At 37.7% G+C, this 24,269-nt stretch overlaps 1 protein-coding gene across 3 annotated transcripts in view; it reads right to left on the bottom strand.

Moving 5' to 3' along the window:
- The window catches only part of aifm1 (apoptosis inducing factor mitochondrion associated 1), a 65,241-nt gene that overhangs the window by 32,009 nt on the left and 8,963 nt on the right, over window positions 1–24,269 (bottom strand). For all 3 annotated transcript variants that reach the window (XM_072270496.1, XM_072270495.1, XM_072270497.1), the window contains 4 exons: window positions 15,650–15,755; window positions 14,128–14,160; window positions 10,077–10,204; window positions 1,539–1,669 (listed from right to left, as the gene is read on the bottom strand). In XM_072270496.1, the coding sequence (XP_072126597.1) occupies window positions 1,539–1,669; window positions 10,077–10,204; window positions 14,128–14,160; window positions 15,650–15,755 (398 nt within the window). The remainder of the gene's footprint in view (window positions 1–1,538; window positions 1,670–10,076; window positions 10,205–14,127; window positions 14,161–15,649; window positions 15,756–24,269) is intronic.

Here is a 24,269-nt window from a genome sequence, read left to right as displayed (position 1 = left end):
CGTATCTATCAAGATATAACAAAAAATGGTGTTGCTTCAAGTGTTCAAGTACCTAACTACAAGGCAGATAACCGAACGAAACACTAAACATGTTGGGATCCTACTCCCTTTAACAAGTGGTTTCTAACCTGGGTTGTGAGACTCAGATGGAAAGCAGCAGGGGAGTAAAAGTACTAACATTTACAGATTTGAGACTTTAATTTAATTAATTAGAATTTAATTACAAAGAACACAAATTCAGTTCAAAAATATAAATTAATATATACTTGACCAGCTAGTGGCTCTGTTCTTAAAGGTTGCTTACAATATCAGGCAAACTGCAGGACCAGCCAAATGTTAAACATAGTCTGGCTTCAAATTGCTCTTTTCAGATCACTACAATATGGTTAAAATGTCATTTCTTAAAGCTATTTTAACTGGAGGGATGAAGTGAAGAAGATTGACAGACGCTAGGTGTAACTTTATTGCAGCAACTCAAAAGATACATGCTGAACACAAATTATTTTAAAGATTATACATGGCCAATATTTAAAAAACAGTTATCACTGCTTTTGTATTTTTATTTAAGTAGTATTACATGGAAATTTTTCCTTAAAAAATATATAACCAAGAAAATAAGGATTGGATAGGCTTGGCTTCTTTTTCTGAGAAGCATTTGAGTAGAAGAGACCTGACAGGGGCAAACAAAATTGTGAGGCATATTTTGGGTAAATAGGAAAGTTGTTTAACCCATGGCAGAGGAGTCTAAGACTACAAGGCACAAGTGTAAAGTGAGTAGCAGACTGAACACTGCTTGAGAATGTGGTGGAGGCAGGTGGTTTCACAACATTTAAGAAGTATCTGGATAAGCTAAGGCATAGTACCATATGCTGGAAAATAAGATTAACATTAACGTCAACACAGGGTGGGCCAAATGACTGTATGACTAGAACTCATAGTATTTCCACACAAACTACTAATGTCACATATATTTCAGCTTTGTTAGAGATTTAATTTAAGCAGGTTCTCAGTATAGAAAACCTGGATGCTTACTTCCTCTTTCAAATTAAGCACAAACCCCAAAAGATAGCAAAATGAACATAAATTTGTTAAAAACTGCAATAACCTCACAATCAAATTTTACAGCCAGGTGCCCCCTTAAATACAGACACAATTATAATGTAGAAAAGGAGACAGTTATTTTGCACACAGCAACTTCTCACCAACAGCAATGTAGTGCAGGTGATCTATTTCATATTGATTATTGAATAAGCATTTTCATGGTGTCCTGAATAGTCCCTTACATTGTTTTCAGGATAGTGCCAAGAGCTACTTTAAACCCTGAAAGACACACAACTCCTCCCTTAAACCTCATAGGAAAAAACTGTCAAATGTTATTAACTGCAGTGTAGTATATGCCCAAAGCACTTGTCTGAGAAAGGAAAAATGAAAACATCAAGTTACATCATATGTCGACTTCCAAGCATTACTATTGAAAACAAATGGTACATTTGTTGAACAATTCTTATCTCAAGACTTCAGAAATATTAAAAGCATACCTCCTTTCTTTTCCATTCCACTGCTTAAATTTCAGCGTTTCGGTAACACTGGAGTCATCTGAAAACCAAAGCTCTTTTGAAAGAGGTGGCCGCATGTACGGCAAATCTGGCTCTTCAGTAATGATAAGAACCTACAACATACACATGTTAAGCACCTGAGAATCCAAACTATGATCCAGCAACAAAGGGTAATCTAATTACAGAGTATTACAGATGCTGGAAAAGGTTATGGATTTGAAACATTAATGCTCTCTCTCTCTACGGGTGCCGTTAATGTGCAGTATTTCCGTTTTTGTTTTTTTGTACAGTAATGCTTTCAACTTAGCAAAATAGTCTGAGGCACTCCACAGGAGGATGATCATAGAAAAAACTGGCAGTAACCCAACTAAAAAGGTATAAGGATAGCTGACCACTACTTAGTGGAAGACATGTTTTAGTAAACACTTTAGAAAGAAAAGAAAGGCAGCTAAAAGTTTTAAAAGGGAATGCTGGAGTTTACAGACTTGACCTCAGTCAATGATGGAGAACTATATCTGCGAATGGGGAAGAGGGCAATCAAAAGAGTCGCAACTATTTTATCAAGTGCCATTTAGTGCAATTTACTATGTTTCAGGGTAGACAATCTGACATGCTTTTTCAAACTGGCCTTTATGCGGCTCCAGACCTACCAACATAGTTAAATGAAATCCTGCTGGAATTTTAGATCAATCCCCTCTGCAGTCACTTAATTTATAGTTAAAACTTAAAACTTCCAGTTTAAGATGGCGCTAGAGAGAGACAGCGACGAATTACTGGCAGCAAAGAAAACTGACTATTCAATTAATCACACCTTTTATGGAAAACCACCAAGCAATCGTTAGCCTGTAACTTCCCTTTCAGAGTTGAGCTTTTGAACTTGCCTGTACGACCTAGTATTTTTGCAATGTGTACTGAAGTTAAAAGTGCAGGACAGTTGTGGCGCGATGTGTATGGGCCGAATTGAGACCCGAGGCCAGATTGAAAAAGTCAGGGTGTCGGAGCTGGGGCTGGTGTTCACCTCACTGTTTGGCAAGATTTGCTTGTCTCCATACCGAACTGAGGCTGTGGCCTGTAATTAACAGCCTCCTGGACCTGCTGCTGTGACATATTGGCTTTGTGCCTATAAACTCACTTCTAGGAACTTTAGTTCTGTACGTTATTTGCTTACTTTCTATTGTTTGAATGGTTTGTTCTTTTGTTTTGCACATTGGATGTTTGACAGTCTTTTATAAACGGGTTCTATTGGATTTCTTTGTTTTGTGGCTGCCTGTAGGATGATGAACCTCAAGGTTGTATACAGTGGCATGCAAAGGTTTGGGCACCCTGGTCAAAATTTCTGTTACTGTGAATAGCTAAGTGAGTAAAAGATGACCTGATTTCCAAAATGCATAAAGTTAAAAATGATACATTTCTTTAATATTTTAAGCAAGAAAAGTTTTTTTATTTCCATCTTTTACTTTCAAAATAACAAAAAAGGAAAAGGGCCTGAAGCAAAAGTTTGGGCACCCTGCATGGCAGTACTTAGTAACACTCCTTTTGGCAAGTATCACAGCTTGTAAATGTTTTTTGGAGCCAGTTAAGAGTCTTTCAATTCTTTTTTGGGGGATTTTTGCCCATTCTTCCTTGCAAAAGGCTTCTAGTTCTGTGAGATTCTTGGGCTGTCTTGCATGCACTGCTCTTTTGAGGTCATCTACAAATTTTCGATGATGTTTAGGTCGAGGGACTGTGAGAGCCATGGCAAAACCTTCAGCTTGCGTCTCTTGAGGTAGTCCATTGTGGATTTTGTGTTTAGGTTCATTATCCTGTTGTAGAAGCCATCCTCTTTTCATCTTCGGCTTTTTTACAGACGGTGTGATGTTTGCTTCCAGAATTTGCTGGTATTTAATTGAATTCATTCTTCCCTCTACCAGTAAATGTTCCCCTGCCACTGGCTGCAACACAAACCCAAGGCATGATGGATCCACCCCCGTGCTTAACAGTTGGAGAGAGGTTCTTTTCATGAAATTCTGCACCCTTTTTTCTCCAAACATACCTTTGCTCATTACGGCCAAAAAGTTCTATACAAAAGGTTCAAAAGAACATCTAAACATCTAAACAAAATGCATCAATGGTGTGATGCATTTTGGAAACAAGTCTTGTGGACTGATGGAGTTAAAATAGAACATCACACCATCTGTAAAAAAGCCGAAGATGAAAAGAGGATGGCTTCTACAACAGGATAATGAACCTAAACACACCTCAAAATCCACAATGGACTACCTCAAGAGGTGCAAGCTGAAGGTTTTGCCATGGCCCTCACAGTCCCCTGACCTAAACATCATCAAGAATCTGTGGATAGACCTCAAAAGAGCAGTGCATGCAGGACGGCTCAAGAATCTCACAGAACTAGAAGCCTTTTGCAAGGAAGAATAGGCAAAAATTCCCCACACAAGAATTGAAAATCTCTTAGCTGGCTACAAAAAGCATTTACAAGCTGTGATACTTGCCAAAGGGGGTGTTACTAAGTGCTGCCATGCAGGGTGCCTAAATTTTTTGTTTCAGGCCCTTTTCCTTTTTTGTTATTTTGAAACTGTAAAAGATAGAAATAAAAAAGTTTTCTTGCTAAAATATTAAAGAAATGTGTCATCTTTAACTTTATGCCTTTTGGAAATCAGTTCATCGTTTACTCGCTTAGCTATTCACAGTAGCAGAAATTCTGACTGAGATGCCCAAACTTTTGCATGCCATTGTACATACTTTGATCATAAATGTACTTTAAACTTTAACACCAGGGGGCACAGGCATCAGATTTAAGGGACATCATGTTTTACCCAACATTTTCTCCTCTCTCAATACTGATTATTTTCATTCTCATTCCTTTTTCCCAAATTTTTCATAATTGTGATGCATGAAGACTGATGTGAAATACTTGAATTTCTAATATTTTTCAGCCCCATCTTCTAATTTTACTTTCTCTGGTCCTTTCTGTGAAACTTACAGTCTATACAGACCTGAGTAAGAGAATCAGGAGGAGGCAATTTCCATCTCCTCTTCTGCTGTCCAGTAAGATCGTGGTTGATCTTTTACCTCTCAGCTACTTTCTTGCACTAACACAATTCCTCTAATATCCAAAAAACTGCTCAGTCTCAAATGTAACTGAGTTTTTACAGACTTCTGGGGTACAAAATTTTGAAGATTTAATACAACCCCTATGTGACCCTGCACTAATAAGTGACGCTTTCTTTCAAATCTGGTACTCTTTACTCGTGTAATATACAGTCAGGAAAACATTATCTCTTTATTACCCAGCTGAGCCATGGAAGAATTTCTGTTTAAATAAGATCACCTTCTGAACTTGTCAGCTTTCTGCCCTCAATGGACTACTTTTTCCATTTCAAAAATCAATCTGGTGAGCCTTTTGCAGTAAGGCCAACCTACCCTTTCTCTCTTGATCGCTTGCTGTGTCTGAGCATCAACTTTCAGAGATTCATCTCCAAGAACACTGAAGTTAAAGTCAGAGATACAGCAGAGATACAAGCCTAATGGTCCATCAGGTCCACCTATTCCCACTAATTCCATGTCAGAATCAGAATCAGGTTTATTATCACCGGCATGTGGCGTGAAATTTGTTAACTTAGCAGCAGCAGTTAAATGCAATACATAATCTAGCTGAGAGAAAAAAAATAAAATGAAAATAATAATACACAAATAAATCAATTATGTATATTGAATAGATTTTAAAAAGTGCAAAAACAGAAATACTGTATATTAAAGTGAGGTAGTGTCCAAAAATACATTGTCCATTTAGGAATCGGATGGCAGAGGGGAAGAAGCTGTTCCTGAATTGCTGAGCGTGTGCCTTCAGGCTTCTGCACCTTCTACCTGATGGTAACAGTGAGAAAAGGGCATGCCCTGGGTGCTGGGGTTCCTTAATAATGGAGGCTGCCTTTCTGAGACACCGCTCCCTAAAGGTGTCCTGGATACTTTGTAGGCTAGTACCCATGATGAGCTGACTAGATTTATAACCTTCTGCAGCAGCCCCTCCATACCAGGCAGTGATGCAGCCTGTCGGAATGCTCTCCGTGGTACAACCACAGAAGTTTTTGAGTGTATTTGTTGACATGCCAAATCTCTTCAAACTCTTAATAAAATATAGCTGCTGTCTTGCCTTCTTTATAACTACATCAATATGCTGGGACCAGGTTAGATCCTCAGATAATCCTATTCTCGCTACATTCTACCAACTCACCAGATTCACCTACATAATGGTCAATTAATCTAATGATTTGCACATCTCTTAAACTTTAACACTATCATTTAAAGCATGCTAATTTCTTACGTTGTCTCTCAAAGCAGACAATCTCACATGCCCACTTCAGACTCCAATGCCCATTCAGTTTGTCTGTTTATATCCATGAAGTCTGTCTGTATTCCCCTCACAACTCACTGACATCTTTGTCTGCAAATTGGATATGTTACACCAACCAAATCATTGCTAGAGTTTGTAAACAGCTGAGGTGCCAGCACTAATCCTCATGATACCCCATTTGTCAAAGTAACCCAACATAAAATGCTCTATTTTTATGGTTTTCCTCCAGTTAAACAATTTTCAATTCACTCAAGTACATTAGCTCTAATTGTGGTCTACTTTTATCCAATAAACTTGTGTGTGGTACCTTAAACTCCTTGTACATTATATCACTGGATCCTTCTAATCTATTCTGCTCGCTGCAGCCCCAAAAGAATTCAGAATCAGTATCAGGTTTATTATCACCGGCATGTGACGTGAAATTTGTTACCTTAGCAGCAGCAGTTCAATGCAATACCTAATAAGTAAATCAATTTACAGTACACGTATATTGAATAGATTAAAATAATGCAAAAAACAGAAATAATTATATACTAAAAATGTGAGGTATTGTTCACAGGTTCAATGTCCATTTAGGAAACGGATGGCAGAGGGGAAGAAGCTATTCCTGAATCGCTGAATGTGTGATTTGTTTCTCTTTATTTCCGCCTTTTAGTAGGGTGTTGTCTTCCAATCTACAAAATTTTGGAAAACAACAACCTGCACATTAGGTGTATTCTACTTTCCTGTTCTTTGTTTGTTTTCAACCTCTTTTATAAAGTTTAAAAATTTCCCAATGCTTCGGTTCACAGCTTTCTTTGGGTGACATTAAGCAGTTTCATTTGCTTTAATACCTTTTATTAACTGGTCAGTCACAGTTAGACCACTTATTGTGGGTTAATGCTGATTTGTTTTGTACTTCTGGTTTAACATGGCACTGGTGAAGCACAGCAACAACTTGCTGGTAGCAAACAAAACTATAAATTACTGTATTAATCACACTTATTCTTGGATATGATCATTGCAATTAATTACTTGTAATTTCCCTTTCGGAGTTGAGCTTCTGAACTAGCTGTACAATCTGGGATTTTTACTGTGTGACTGAAGTCCCAAGGGTGCAGGATGGTTGTGATGCGGCAGGTCCAGGCCGAAAAGTGGGAATGAGCCAATGTTTGGCCATTGCTGGAGCGGACTTGGGAGGCAATTCAATGCAGCAGAACCAAGCCGACGGTGAGGCAGCACGGTGCAGGCCTAAGAACGAGGATGACCGCCCATTTTGCTCGATTTAAGTGCCGGGCCAGATTGAAAGGGTCAGGATGTCGGGGTGTAGGAGAGGGCTGGGTTGGCGAGCAGCTTGCTGCTCCGCAAGCTTTATTCATCTCTGCGCTAATCTGAGGCTGTGGCTTGCAGCCTGGATTGGCTGCAGTGATGACTGGCTTCGCAGCTGCGGATTCACTTTCCTAAACTTCAGTTTTGAATGTTATTCGCTTACTTTTATTGTTTGCATGATTTGTCTTTTTTTCCTGCACATTGGGTGTTTGATGAACTTTTTTTAATGGACTCTGTTGGGTTGCTTTGTTTTGTGGCTGCCTTCAAGGAGACAAATCTCAAGGTTATATATATATTTTGATAATAAATATACTTTGAAATTTTGTACTGTGTGTATGCATGTTAAAATTCATGATTATTGTATTATCCTTTTAACATGAATCTAATTTCCCTTTCTATACTTGAGATTCACAGAGTCTAAGAAACTAGATTCATGTTTGAAGTTCGAACTATGAATAGGAATTTTTTTGTTTTATAGTTGGGAATCCACAGATAATACATACAAATGCTAACTCCCTTCCATTTCTTTGCTCCACTCATCAAGATCCTCACCACTACCTTTACCTACTCTTTATTTACCCCCCTCCTTTTCCAAATTGCCTACCTCTTAGTTAGATATCCAGAACTATTCAATTCTCTGCCTTGGTTACCTGGCACCTGTGCCTTTGTAACAGCAATAAGATCATACCCATTTACTTTTAACTGTGCCATCAATTCGCCTATATTTGTGAACAACATTTGTAAATTCAAATAAGGATCTCCAAAGTTAGCTTTCTCCCCCACAACTTTAACTCTAATTAGAAGTATTTGCATCTTTAATGTTGTTTCTTCCTCTTACTCTATCATCAATTTTACTGTGCTGCCCAGTCCTTTCTTGTTAACTTTATAAATCCTGCTCACATGAACCCTTGATTAATGAGTGTTTGAACATGGCAGATAGTAATACAGATTATTTCAACTTTGCATCCATTTAGTTGAACCCATGCTGCTCACAGCATTTAGGACTCAAAACAGTTCTAGAAAACAATTCTTATGCATCAAATTACAGTCTCACATCACTTTCACATTTTTCACTCCTCAGCTTGAACAGCCCCAGATGCCATGGTCATTTTGCTCATCCTCCCTGCAGTCATTGCCACTACTCACTAAGCCTTCAAAATTCATAGACTTGTCAGACAAGTGCAAGTGTCAACATGCTTCTATTGCTGTCTTGTGGATTCCCTACCTGCTTCATTCTAAGTGCACCCTCTTCAATTATTTAATCTGCAGATCCCAAAAGTTCAAACTGCTTCCCCAGAACAAAATGCTCAGATAACATTCTCTTTTCCTGATGCAATGAAGAAATCTCAAACTCTGACTCATCAGCTGATTCCTCAAATGTCATTAATTCCAACAATCTTCAGCAGCTCCCATATGCTCCAGTGACAACATCTCCCTTCCAAGTGTTCTAATCTAAATGCCAATTAAATTTTATGACTGCCTATTTATAATTAACAATCTGGTTTTGAAGGATCAATCTGAATTACACTCTTGCTCTGGGTTATGGTTCTGAGAAATTGAAATCGAGGAAATGAAAAACTACAACATTCTCTAGCCAATTCTTTCCTCCCTTCATATCATGCCATATTCAAACTTTTCCAGTGGTTCTGAAATTTGTTACTACCACTTATTAACTCTTTTTTTTTGCTACAGAAAGCAGATTGCCTTTTCCCTTCACTTAATTCCCTCACACACTGAATTCTCAAATTCTGCATCCTAGAACTGGATTCTATTTTACTGATCACTACCAAAAGCCTATTTTTTTTTTCCTTGTACATTTTCAAGAAAAATTTCATAGACCTGAATTTCTCATGACATCAATAACTAAGTGACTAATTTAATGATAATGTCACTGGCAGACAAGCCTATATACTATTGAATATATGATAAAACTACATAGTAAAGTACAAAGCTCATCACACTGTCACTAAAACTGAAAATTTGATACACTTTAGCAGTACTCCACAGAACTGGAATTTGCCCCCCTCATGCCCTTTGATATCACAACCACATCTCAACTTTAGCAGATACATCGCTCCCTTCCTATGAGGAAACTGGCCTATCCATACAACAAATATGCATATTAGAAATGGGAAGCAATTATTATTTATCAGACATACTTTTAAATCCTAGAAACCCCACCAATTCTATTTTATCAGCTCTTTGGATTTTAGAGCTCCCATTATTCCCCCTTGTGCCAGATACTCCCAATTAGAGAAACACCGGCCCAGAATTCATCTTGTCATTCCCATCAGAATCTGCATATTTCAATAAAATCATTTCTCATTCAATATTCCACTGACAATAGGTTTAATCTTCATACATTCAAGCCTTCATTCCATGAATTAATCTTATGGATCTTCTCTGCACTGCCTCCAGTGTAAGCATGTCATCCCTTAAACATGGAGATTAAACCTGTAAAATGTATTCCAGTTATGAACACTAGATGTCATCAGGTAGACTGACAACTTTTTTTGCCTGGACTATTATGTATAAGTGCATTTATTTTTCTTTAAAATCTTTTCTAGGCACTGCATTCTAGTACAGGCAGAGTTCCACTGGTACCAGACATACTTTAACACTTGTCTCTCTGCCTTTCTTTTTGTGCCATACAGTTTAAATTGGGATTATTTTTCCTTCCCTAATCTAGGGTTGTAAAAAAATATATCTTTGTATAATGGTACAAAATGTCATATTTTTCCATTTTGTCATTTTACTTAGAAGAGTTCTAAGACACTTTAGTCAGGTGAACAGAGAAAGGAAAGACATAACACAAATGTATATTTAAATACATATCTATATAATGTTGTGAGATTATTGCCCACCCTTGCTCCAGGATCTCGTGCACGGATAGATCTAGCTGCTGCAAATGATGCAGTGCCTCCACCAATCAGAAGATAAGGAGCATGTGATGGGATGCTTGGTCTGACACTGACTGGCTCAACTGCCGATGCTGTCAGAAGAGAGAAAAAAAATTTAATAAATTGTAAATAGCCTTGAGCAATGAAACAAAGGACTTTTAATCCTATCATCATTGAACATGTAACGGCAAGCTATGTCACTTCTTGATTAATCCTATTGTTGTAAATCCTTGGTTATAATGCAATAGGTTATATCTTGTTTGTAATGAACTGCAGAAACAGCACAATCTGACATAAAAAATTCAACATGTGCCATACACAATTCTAGAGAAAAAAATACTGGATCAAATTTAGTCCTAAAACTACAAAGATTAATTTTACTCTACTTTTGAACAGGTAAATAAGTTATTCCTATATATTTCAGAGCAATTCAAACTACCATATCAGCTGCACTACAGGCAAAATGTCATATTTTGACAAATCATGCATCTTAAAAATGCTACCCAAATCATATGATATACTTCATTCTACAGAATAAATACAATCAAAAGGCACATGAATACATTTTCTAAAATATTTGCACTACTAATCATCAAGCTTCAAAACCTGGGCCTCTGTACCTCCCTCTGCAACTGGATTCTTGATTCCCCGATGGGAGGCTACGGTGAGTATTTAGTAGTAGTAACAGCGCCTCCGCACTAATAATCACCATGGGTGCACCTCAAGAATGTGTGCTTATCCCACTGTTTACTTTCTCTACACCCATGACTGTGAGGCTAGGTACAGCTCAAATGCCACCTGTATAGCTTGTTGGTGACATCACAGTTGCAGGGATAATCTCACATGGCAATGAGGTGGCATACAGTTGACTGCCTGGTTGGGTGTGTCACAACAAAAACCTTCCACTCAATGTCAGCAAGACTAAGGAATTGAATGTGGACTTCAAGCAGGAGAATTTGGGAGAACACAAAGCAGTCTTCAGTGAGGAGTTAGTGTTGGATCGGGTGAGCAACTTCAAGGTCCTGGGAGTCAACAGAAGATCTATTCTGGTCACAACATATTGATGCAATCACGAAGATGGCAAACCAGCTGCCATATTTCACTTAGAGATTTGCTATGCTACCAAAGACTAGAAAATTTCTGCAGACGTACCTGGAGAGTATTTTGACTGATTGTATCACCGATTGGTATGGAGGTTGTAATGTGCAGAATCGAATAAGGCTGCAGAGTTATAGATTCAGCCAGCTCCATCACAGGTACAACCCTCACCACTATCAATATCTTCAAAAAGCAATGCCTTAGAAAGGTGCAATCCACCATTAAGGTCCCTTACCTCCAGGACATGCCTTGTCTTATTACTTTATTTATTTACTTTGTTGCATAGTACCATTTTTATGTCTGTACTGTACAGTTATAAAACAACAAATTTCATGATGTATGTCAGTGACAATAAACCTGGCAGACTCTGCAATCTCAAACCATTGGACTCTGCTTGTCCATATCATAAATACATGAAAATCTACTGACGCTGGAAATCCAACCAACACGTACAAAATGCTGGAGGAACTCAGTCGGCCAGGCAGCACCTATGGGAAAGAATAAACAGGCAATGCTGACTGGCCGACTGAGTTCCTCCAGCATTTTGTCTGTATTGCTGGTCCATATCATACAAGATTTAAAGCAACTCCAAGCTGTCCTTCAATATAAATAGAGTAGCCAATGCCAAGAAATGCTTGCATAACTAAATCCTCATCCAGACTAAAGCATTTTAATTAGCCAATTTCAAAAGCCAGAAGAGGCAAAGTTCATATCTTCAGACAAAAACTTCTCAAATGGCCTGAGCAATGTCAACATTTCTTTGTTCTGAATCAAGGCCCCATTAAGGTTCTGATGTAATTCAACATGCTTGCAAATTTAATAACCAGCCAAAACAACCAATTCAAACTGTTCCATTAAACTTATTCTAAGCCAGGGGTCCCCAACCTTTTTTGCACTGCGGACCGGTTTAATATTGACAATAATCACGACCGAAATATAGGTGATAAGTGGCTAATACACTCAATTTCATTTCTAAAAGGGTTTATCTAACGAATTTAATATTAAACACACAGCGCATATTTTCCTCGCATTAATATAGTGATAAGTCAATTATCAGGGGACGACAGGGGAGCTTTAAGTAAGTGTTGAACAAACTTCCAGTAGAAGTGGTAGAGGCAGGCTTTATATTGTCATTTAAAGAAAAATTGGACAGGTATATGGACAGGAAAGGAATGGAGGGTTGTGGGCTGAGTGCAGGTCGGTGGGACTAGGTGAGAGTAGCGTTCGGCATGGACTAGAAGGGCCGAGATCACCTGTTTCCGTGCTGCAATTGTTAAGTCACTTATAAGTCAATAGCATCATAACATTTTAAGTAACGTTTGGATATTAAACACACAGCACATATTTTCCCCGTATGAACAAATAAAATCATTGCAACACACCAATATCGCTGAATCAGTGGGAGCCCCAGGCTTGTTTCCCTGCAACAACACAGTGATGAGAGACAGCAATACTTGAAGAAGGTTCCTTATGTTCAGTCTATTCCGCAATTTAGTTTTCGTTGCATTCATTGCAGCGATATGTTGGAAATGGAAGCAATGTTTTCAGTGCTTTCATGGCTCAGAATATGTAGCCTTGACTTTGATCCAGAATGCCAGCAGTATGTCAAACATACTTTTCAGCCCGCCGTCATTTGAAAGCTCGAGGAGTTGATCTCCTTCCCGTGCTGACATGGATGACGCGTGGGTAATGACCTCGCGTGCGTTCAAGCTCAACAGTGGGTGTGACAGGAAATGAGGAAAGGTGCAGCTGACTCATATCGCCAAATCATATCGTTTCCTCGCGTCCCAGTAGCACATGCTTTGCAGCCCGGTGGTTGGGGACCGCTATTCTAAGCAACAAAATTACCACCAGCAAACTAAAACAAAGAAGATGCACCTGCTAAACTTGTTATACTGATCATTTTTAATACCACTTCCTCCTTTGGCTGTATTCAATTCAGTTCCAAACAACTAAATTTTTGGTTCTGAAGTGCTTATACGCAATTTATTCAAGCCAATGTAAAACTATAAGATGTTAAAAGCCTAGACTCAATTCCAACTTCTAATTTTTCTGAGGGTGCAGGGTTTCCTTTAAGAACTTCAGATAATATCCTTTTTTACATATAATGCAGTCATCTTTGCAGGAGAATTCCTTTTTTGTAAATAATTCACATTCATCAAAACTCGACATAACTGTGAAGCCTTCATGAGATTTCCGTAATAATGCCAACATTGTCCCAGATATTTTCAAATACGAGTCTCATCTCTAACATCAACAAGTGTGGCTGAAGAGCCACATGATTTTTTTCCTAATCATTAATCACTAACAGTTAGGAAACTAGACCACTACATACATATATATATCGTTAATTATAAAATTTGGTACAATACATTTAACTTATGCACACAAGCCCCTGTTAGCATCATAAATTTTGTTTAAACCAATATAAACCAACCAGGGTATCAAAAACAATTGATCCATGTTTTCTGAAATTCCTTACTCCACAAAATTTTCTATCTGATTTATTCCTTGCTATTTAAGAAAAAACACTGGCCTGATGAGCCACAAGGCTCGGGACAGATTTCAACTTTAAAATTTAAGAAAAAGAAAGACTTGTGGCTCAAATGCTACTTTTCACAAATGCAGATGATTAATTATAAATAGCATGCTTTCCCTTCCAGATTATAGGAAAACGTTTATATTATGCCTATTGCTTTTGAACTTGTACCAGTTGTTTGACAACAGCTGCTTGAACATTGCCTGATGAAATGCTCATTCAGTAAAAGAAAAATAAGGACCTTTGATCTATCAGTATACAATTCATAAAATGATAGATCTCAATTTAAAATTTGAAACAAGTCTAGAAATCTTCCAGAATTATTTCAAAGCAAAATCAGAACAGATTCAGTCAAGAAGAAGGAAATATAAGATTTACCTTCTGGTGTTGCTGCCTCGCCTTCTTTCTCACCTATGAATTTAAAGGAAAAGTGTTTTTTTTTTACAATTTATAGCAAAAATTAATCACAATGAATGAATATGCCAACTTTAAACCTTCATTAAATAAATGTGGTCATGTTTATCATTTAAGAGTTAACTAGAAGTGTGTGTTTTGAAACACAACTCAAACAAGTTCAAATTCTTAGAAGGAACTTCCACATATGAAGGAAAGGAAATTTAGGCAACAAGTCAACTCGTGTTTATCATTTTTTATCAATAGAGTAAAACTAATAATCTGCTATCCAACCATTCCAAAGTCGCTATGGTTCAGCATTTGGCTCAGCAGGTGACACTTGCAATTTCACTTGCTGGGTTTGTGATTCTCGCACTTCCCACCCAATCGTTCGGGACTCAGGTTCCCACATCCTGAGTTCACTGAACTGTTATTATGAAACATCCGTTAGAATGTGAATGAAAGTGTATTCAAATATAAACAAAATAACATCTGATAGTTCAGAAAATCTTACGGTCAGGCACGAAGTCTTCAGCAAGCTGGATTAACAGTTTCACTATAGTGAAAATGACATATGACCAACAGATATTTGTCCAAGTTGCTTATTGTACAGAAGTTCCACTACATAAGTGCTGCCCATCCTGCTGTGACAAAGGATTAAATATGATTCTGGATGTAAACAAAACTGGCTTTCTAATTTATAACATAATTGTGGAATGCTAACAATTGATGTGACAGAATTGCATTCAATGCACGTTCATTAAAATTGTCTTTGAAAACAAATATAACTAATGCTAAAAAGTTAAATGATGGTTTTGGCCAATTTACATGATACAGGTGGCAGGGTAGAGATAGGAGGTGCAAGGGAAGTCACTGGAGCAGGTGGTGGATGGTCATATGAATAGCTGGTACATATCACAAGTCCTGGTTATGCGACCACTGATGCCAGGCAGACAATCTCTGAAGATTAATGATAATGACTGGGGTCACTCGTCTTGTAAAGACACTACCCAGAAGGAGGCAATGGCAAACCACTTCTGTAGAAAATTTGCCAAGAACAATAACGGTTATGAAAAGCTATGATTGCCCACGTCACTATGACATGACACATAAAGAACAATTGAACGTGGCAGAATCAAGACAAGAAGCACCTTTTTATATATTCCACTTTTAATGGCTAAAATGGTCAGTAAACCACACAGAAAAATTAATCAAAGTTCACTGGCTTCTGTTAGGCCTCAGTAAATGCAGACTTGACAGAAAATAAGAAAAACAGAATTCAAACAAGGTCCCTAGTTCAAATTACAGAGTAATGGGTTAAGTGAGAAGTGTGATAAGGATATCAATTTCAGAATCAGATCTAGACTCCAAGTTAAATAACTTCTGCAGCACACTTTCGAAAAACACAAGAGTTTCAATGACATTACCGCCAGGCTACTGCATCGCTGACATAGAACCCCTGCCTAGTTCCACACCTCAAGGGAGCAGAAAAAAAATACTTACATACCTTTGGTTGACAATTTTTCATGTTTCCGTTCTACACTGGAACTTGACATTAACTGTGCTACTCGTTCATTGTACCTTTCTTTATCTCCTTGTATTGTAACATATACCTGTTGAGCAAATGGCATTAATGCAGTATATTTGGATCAATAATCAAACCAACATTACAATAATCAGATCAACATTCACAAATCAATATAAAAATAACCTTCACATCTAATGGTTTCTGAAATTTATCTTCCTGTCATTCATTACACATTTGATATAGTATTAAATGTATTTTCACAATATTTTAAGAACTATAAATTATTTTAGCTCTTTAGTGGCCTAGCAACAGGAAAAACATCTGATCTCAACTGGGCTCTACAGTTGCAAGAAAACATTTGTGAACCTTTTTCATCTAAGTCAGAATAATAGACAAACACAATCTGCCTAAACTAATAACACAAACAATTGTACTTTTCATATCTTTGTTGAACACACTACATAATCATTCACAGTCCAGGTTCAAAGAAGTATATGACTTCTTCTATTTAACCCCCTTTAGCAGCAATAACCTCCATTAAACGTTTCCTGTCATTACCGATCAGACTTGCACAACAGCAAGGAGGAATTTTAGACCATTCCTCCATAGAAAACTCTGTCATTTCATCAATATTTCTGGGGTATCCAGCATGAACAGCTCTCTTCAGGTCATGCTACAGCAACTCAATTGGATTAAGGTCTGGACTCTGACACGGCCACTTCAAAATACAAATTTTTTTCTTTTTAAACCTTCTGTTGATTTACTTTTGTGTTTCCGATCATTGTCTTGTTGCATCATTCCACTTCTATTAAGCTTCAGGTGACAGACCGCTACCCTGACATTCTCCAGTACAATGTCTTGATACAATTTTTAATTATTTTTTCCTCAATGATTCAAGCTGTTCAGGCTCTGAGGCAGCAAAGCAGCCCCAAACCATGGTACTCCTTCAACCATGCTTCACAGTTGGGATGAGGTTTTGGTGTTGGTGTCCCTTTTCCCTCCAAATATAGCGGTGTACATTTGTCCCATCCGTCCAAAGAAGCCTTGTAAAACATCTTGATGGTCTTTTTCAAATTTGAGATGAGTGCAATTTTTTTTTTGGAGAGCAGTAGTTTCCCCCGTGGTGTCCGTCCATGAACACAATTCTTGTTTAGTGTTTTTCTTATAGTAGACACAAGAACAGAGACTTCAGCAAGTTCTGGTTTTCTGCAGGTCTTTCACTGTTACCCTTGGGTTCTTTTTCACCTCCTTCAGCATTGGTGTGATCTTTGCAGGACGCCCACTCCTAAGGACAGCAGCAACAGTTCTGAATTTCCTCCATTTGCAGACAATTTCATCAGCCATTTGTGGACTGATGAGCACTCAGGTCTTTAGAAATGCTTTTTTAGCCTTTTCCAGCTTCATGCATATCTACACTTCTCCTCAGGTCCTCTGAAGGTTGTTTTGATTGAGGCATAATACACATAAACAGATCTTTCTTGATTAGAGCAGACTCTGTCAGTAACCTGACTTTGCCTATCTTTTTTATAGGGCAGGGCACCGCTACAATCCACACCTCCAATCTCATCTCATTGATTAGAACACCCGACTTCAAATAGCTTTTTTGGAAGGCATTAACCTAGAGGTTCACATACTCTTTTGAACCTAGACTGTGATTGTTTAAATGGTGTACTCAGTATTGACTAGAAAAAGTACAATTGTTTGTGTTATTAGTTTAGACAGATAGTGTTTGTCTACTATTGTGGCTTAGATGAAAATCAGACCACCTTTTATGAGTAATCAATGCAGAAAACCAGGTTATTGGAAAGGGTTCACAAACCTTTTCTTGCAACTATAAGTAAAGGCTTCAATGTTTCTGATCTGGAATGCAGCAGGAGAAGGGGGAAAATGTCAGGCAAGAAAATAGTTAAGGACAGGAACTTTTAAATAAGATCCAGCAAAGGAAACACAAATCCTTATGAAATGTATACCAGCACTTTAGAAAATGAGAATTCATAATAAAAACATTCCAGTGATACAAATTCCCTCTACACACTACGTACAGCATTGTTTAGATCATGATTACAACTGCGAAATTTTATATTGAATAATTACAAAAGATAAAAAAATAACTAGACGAAAAAGGAGGATTTTTCTTATATTTAGATATACGGATGACTTGAGTGAGGCAGCAGAGATGGGGTTTAAAAGCAATTGATAAACACAGTTTCTAACTGGAGGCTAGGCCAATTAATGTAGCAATACCATTAGTGAGCATATAGTAAACAGCAAATTTCAAAACTTTAGGTTTCAGCTAACAACTGGAAATGGATGTTATGTGAGATTACTGTTTGCTTATTGCAGTTAAGACTGTTTCAAACAAATTAGCTTCAAACTATCATAAATGGCCAATATATTTCTGACCTGACTTCATTAGAATGTTAGAATGTCAGAATCAAGCCACTTTTCAATTTAGACCAACCAAAGAAGGTTAACTACATTTTCGCAAAGAATAACATCCAGGTTTAATGAAGCTAACACTATTAAAATAATATCGGGAGGCAAAGAGAGGAATTCACAATTATGTCAAGATACTTTTTAAGCTTCAGCTTTGTGATTGACTAGTGATTCTAGAAATTCCAAATATTAAGAACAAAATCAAAAGCATCTTGCCCCAGTCAGTGAGACTTTTGATAGCAGTACATGTTATTTATTAAAGCAGAAGCAGTACAAGCTCTTTATGTTAACTTGTAAATCAACAGAATATACCTTTTTAATCTCGTAATATGATTTTATATCACATACAGTGTATATGTACTGTACTTTGCACTTTGGTGCCTGTGGAGCTCTCCTTTTAGCTGTATTCATATGTGGATTGAATGATAATAAACTTGAATAAGTTCCTAGAAATTAGAGGCCTACAAGCTTATTATGTAGGAATTGTTGTTCAATACAAAAAAGGCAGAGGTTACTTCCATTGAACTTAAAATAAAATCAGCAGTAGATTAGACTAATAGCTAAAATTTTAAGACGGGAGACCGCATATTGCAAATGCAAATTGAATTATGACATGAAATAAAGGGGAAATCACAATAAATCAAAGTTAACTCCTCACAATTTCACAATATTTTGAACCACTGTCTAATCATCTGAATAATGACTGGCTACATTAGGGACCTTTAAGAGACAGTGAGATAGATTAAAGAAAAGTGGAGGACTAAGTGGGATGGAAGGGGTTAGATTGATATTGGGCCGGTTAAAAGGTCAGCACAACATTGTGGGCTGAAGGACCTGCATGTGCTTTACTACTCTATCTTTCAATTTTTATTATCTAAGATAAACAATGCAATGTTTACAGAGTCAAAATAAATTAATAAAATAACAAGAACAATTTATAACCTAATTTCAATGGTAGGATAAGTGAAATAATATCTGAATTTGTAAATGAAACAATAGGATGATTCCAGCAGATCAACATTATTTCAAGAGAGGAATAATATTGAATGGAGCCCTTATTATGCAGCAGAATGACAAAATAAATTTAACAATGCAAATGTAATTTATAAATTATAAATGAATAGGTCATGAAGGTTATATAATAAACACTGAAAGAAAAATCCGGTCATGTTTTTGAAAAAACTATCACGTTGCATGATAGCAATGAAAAACAAGATAAATGAATTGATATACAAACTTAAAATTAGAAAATTAATACTCATTTTAAGGCGTTGTTAGAAGTAATAATTATTGCAATAAATGCAAAATCCCAGAGTAACTACATGATTTTTTTAAATGCATCAAAATCATAATTGCATCTGAAAGGAATATTAAATTATGCCCTTTAAGCTAAAATCTATATCGTTTCTCAACATAGTGATATGACTTTTTGTAAAATGCTGTTTTAGGAAATCATTGGATTAAATTTTATTTTTCTAAGTCTCAACCAAGATCATGCCCTTGGTTCTGATTTAAAAAGAAAACTAAACCAATGCTTTCCTAAACATTAGCTAAAGAAACATAATGCTAATCTTCTAAGACAGTCCTATGTGCTCAAGGATGACTTGCTTTCACCCTAGTTCTCTGGAGAAATGAGGCCTATGTGGGATTTTCTGACTCTGAAACAGGTGAAGCTAGGCGCTAGATGGGACAGATAGATGGATAGTTTGACAAGTAGTGTTCTCTTTCCAACATTATTTGGGCTTTTGTAAGGTCTCAACTCATGGACTCCAAGTTCTCAATGGGAACTCAAATGTTCCCTCACTTTGAGACAGGGATTCCTGCCACTTGTTGATATACCACACTTTTTACAGGAATATTTTGAGAACATTCTTTTCCTCTGTCCACAACAACCTCAAACAATGACGGAATTTAAAATAAACTACCTTACTCTGCCAGTCTAGTGTCTGCCTATTGCTTCAATGAGCAACACAATGGTAACTTGGAAATGGGCATCCAAATGTGATAGCATCTACATTGTAATTTGGGGAGAAGCTCACAACCACTGGAAAGAGGTGATTGAGAATAGTAGCAATGACTTTTTCAAGCAGTTGATAGGAAGGCCCTTTTGTAGTTACCATAATGTGATTTCTGCCCTTTGTTGAAGATGGTCACTTAATGTACTTCATACTGAAGTGTTCTTTTCATGGACGAACCTACTGCAAAGTGAACTTCACCACAGCCTTGATTCATCATATCAAAGTGACTTTTCCCAGGTTCAGTTGCCCAATCACTACATTTCTTACCCCTTGCTTTCTACTTACAAAGAAAAATATATCAAATTAAAAAGGTTTATGAGGTATAATGCGTGAGGAATTTATAATGATCTAAAGGAGATATTATCTTGTTTAAAGACATGGACTTTAAGGTGGGCATGACAAAGTAAAACAGGGGGAAAAAAAGTGCAATTCCCAAATCTGGAGTTTAGACAGCTTAAGATACTGTTACCAATATCTGGAAAGAGGTTGGAGGCATAATATTCTTAGATAGATGTCAGCTTTAACAAATTAATTGAGGCCACCAGATATTGACAATGCGATTTGCACCCAGGGATGAAAATTCAGCTCTATGCATTAGTCCACTGGAAACAACCACAGGTCAGTGAACCAGGCAAGTATCAGTGAGCGAGCAGTTTGGGACGGTTACCATGACTCAATAGATTGAGTCAAAACTAATGAATAAGCTTCAAGACCGTAGCCTCAATACCTCCTCATGCAACTGTATCCTCGATTTTCTCCAGTCAGTTCAGACTGGCAACAACATCTCCTCCACAATCTTCATCATCACTGCTGCACCACAAGGCTGTGTGCTTAGTCTCCCTGCTCTACTCGCTTTACATTTATGACTGTGTGATTAAGCATAGCTTCAATTCCATGTCGTTTACTGAGGCTGAATCAAAGGAAGTGACGAATCAGCATAGAGCGGGGGAGATTGAAAATCTGACAGTGGTGGCATAACAACAACCTCTCTCTCATTCAATGTTAGCAAGATCAAGGGGTGGGTTATTGACCTCAGGAGGAAGAAACTGAAGTCTACGAGCCAGTTCTCATCGGAGAATCAGAGGTGGTGAGGGTGAGCAAGTTTTAAATTCCTCAGTGTTATCATTTCAAAGGACCTATCTTGGGCCCAGCAAGCAAGTGCAATTACGAAGAAAGCTTAACAGCGCCCTACTTCCCTAGGAACTTGTGAAGATTCAGCATGACATCTAAAACTTTGAGAAGCCTCTATACATGTGTGGTGGACAGCGTATTGACTGGCTGCATCACAGCTTGGTATGGAAACACCAATGCTCTTGAATGGAAAATCCCACAAAAAGTAGTGGATATGGCCCAGTTCATCACAGAGATGGCAGGAAAGTTACATCCATCATCTACCCAGATCATGCACTCTTCTCGCTGCTGCCATCAGGAAGGTGGTACAGCAGTCTCAAACTCACATCGCCAGGTTCAGGAAGAATTATTAACCATCAACCTTCAGGCTTTTGAACCAGAAGAGATAATTTCACTTGCTCCATCACTGAACTCTTTCTGTTACCTAAGGACTCACTTTCAAGGACTCTCAAAATTTATTGTTCATTTATTTATTATTTTTCTTTTCTTCATTTTTGTTTTTGCAGTCTGTTGTCTTTTGCACACTGACTGTCTGCCCTGTCTTTCACCGATTCTATTATGGTTATTGGATTTATTGAGTACGTCCGCAAGAAAATAAATGATAGGTTTGTACATGGTGACATACAAAAGTTTGGGCACCCCTGGTCAAAATTTCTGTTACTGTGAATAGCTAAGCGAGTAAAAGATGACCTGATTTCCAAAAGGCGTAAAGTTAAAGGTGACACAGTTCTTTAATATTTTAAGCAAGATTACTTTTTTATTTCCATCTTTTACAGTTTCAAAATAACAAAAAAGGAAAAGGGCCCGAAGCAAAAGTTTGGGCATCCTGCATGGCAGTACTTAGTAACACCCCCTTTGGCAAGTATCACAGCTTGTAAACGCCTTCTGTAGCCAGCTAAGAGTCTTTCAATTCCTGTTTGGGGGATTTTCGCCCATTCTTCCTTGCAAAAGGCTTCTAGTTCTGTGGGATTCTTGGGTCATCTTGCATGCACTGCTCTTCTGAGGTCTATCCACAGATTTTCGATGGTGTTTAGGTCAGGGGACTGTGAGGGCCATGGCAAAACCTTCAGCTTGCACCTCTTGAGGTAGTCCATTGTGGATTTTGAGGTGAGTTTAGGATCATTATCCTGTTGTAGAAGCCATCCTCTTTTCATCTTCAGCTTTTTTAGAGGGTGTGATGTTTGCTTCCAGAATTTGCTGGTATTTAATTGAATTCATTCTTCCTTCTACCAGTGAAATGTTCCCCATGCCACTGGCTGAAACACAAGCCCAAAGCATGATCGATTCACCCGTGCTTAACGGTTGTAGAGGTGTTCTTTTCATGAAATTCTGCACCCTTTTTTCTCCAAACATACCTTTGCTCATTGCGGTCAAAAAGTTCTATTTTAACTTCGTCAGTCCACAGGACTTGTTTCCAAAATGCATCAGACTTGTTTAGATGTTCCTCTACAAACTTCTGATGCTGAATTTTGTGGTGAGGACACAGGAAAGGTTTTCTTCTGATGACTCTTCCATGAAGGTCATATTTGTGCAGGTGTCACTGCATAGTAGAACAGTGCACCACCACGCCAGAGTCTGCTAAATCTTCTTGAAGGTCTTTTGCAAACAGGGGTTTTGATTTGTCTTTCTAGCAATCTTATGAGCAGTTCTCTCAGAAAGTTTTCTTGGTCTTCCTGACCTCAACTTGACCTCCACCATTCCTGTTAACTGCCATTTCTTAGTTACATTACGAACTGAGGAAACAGCTACCTGAAAACGCTTTGCTATCTTCTTATAGCCTTCTCCTGCTTTGTGGGCATCATTTATTTTAATTTTCAGAGTGCTAGGCAGCTGCTTAGAGGAGCCCATGGTTGCTGATTATTGGGACAAGGTTTGAGGAGTCAGGGTATTTATAAAGCTTTGAAATTTGCATCACCTGGCCTTTCCTAACGATGACTGTGAACAAGCCATAGCCTTAACAAGCTAATTAAGGTCTGAGACCTTGGTAAAAGCTATCTGAGAGTTCAAATCTCTTGGAGTGCCCAAACTTTTGCATAGTGCTCCTTTCCTTTTTTTTCCACTCTAAAATTGTACAAAACAAAAATAATACACTAATCTTGCTTAAAATGTTGAAAAGAATGTTTCATCTTTAACTTTATGACTTTTGGAGATCAGCTCATCTTCTACTCACTTAACTAGTCACAGTAACAGAAATTTTGATCGGGGTGCCCAAACTTTTGCATACCACTGTATATAAACACACTTTGATAATAAATTTACTTTGAACTTTGAAAGTAGTTGCTGAAAGTGTTAAGGATAGTCCAGAAATTAAGCCTCTGAACTAAGGGAAGGCCAATTTCAATATCATAACAGGACCATCAAACATTGAGTTATGGTAGCTACTTACAGGGCTACGTGATTCTTTCAAAATTGAAATGGAGTTCAAAGCGATTGTTTTCCCCTAGGTATGATAGGTCAACACAGGAAGTCCAAGGAACCTTGTATATTAGTGGATTTTAAGGCTTGGATAATGAAGAAAGGAACTGTATGGTAGACATACAGCATGGATCATGAACAAACCCTTCAGGAGTAAAGGAAAAAAAGTGCATCTCTGCATGCAGTGGGGGGCCTTGAAATATCACTGGCAAATAATGTTAAGAAAAAATTAAAAGCAAGAAGGTAACCAATGACAGTGTGGGAACCATTAGAAAAAAATGATGAAAAACCAAGTACAGCATCTCAGGATGAAAAAGCAACTACAAGGTGTCTTGAGGAGAATAAAGTTGGATAAATCCCCATTGCCTGGAGGTGTATCCAAAGCAGCTGTAGGAGGAAATAGAGTCGTTTACAGGGTATCAGTCAGAGATATTTTTAGGAAAGAAAATAACTTTTGAGTACAAGATCAAAGGTCTCCGAAGGTGGTAGTGCAGATAAAAAGGATGGAGAAAGCAGCATATGGGAAACTTATTTTCTATGCCCAGGAAATGAAGAGTTAAGGTTTTAATATAACATAATAAAACATAAAATAGTCTACA

This window comes from Mobula birostris, chromosome 10, assembly GCF_030028105.1.
Source record: "Mobula birostris isolate sMobBir1 chromosome 10, sMobBir1.hap1, whole genome shotgun sequence".
Classification (NCBI taxonomy): domain Eukaryota; kingdom Metazoa; phylum Chordata; class Chondrichthyes; order Myliobatiformes; family Myliobatidae; genus Mobula; species Mobula birostris.
This window is presented reverse-complemented; position numbering and strand designations above follow the sequence as displayed.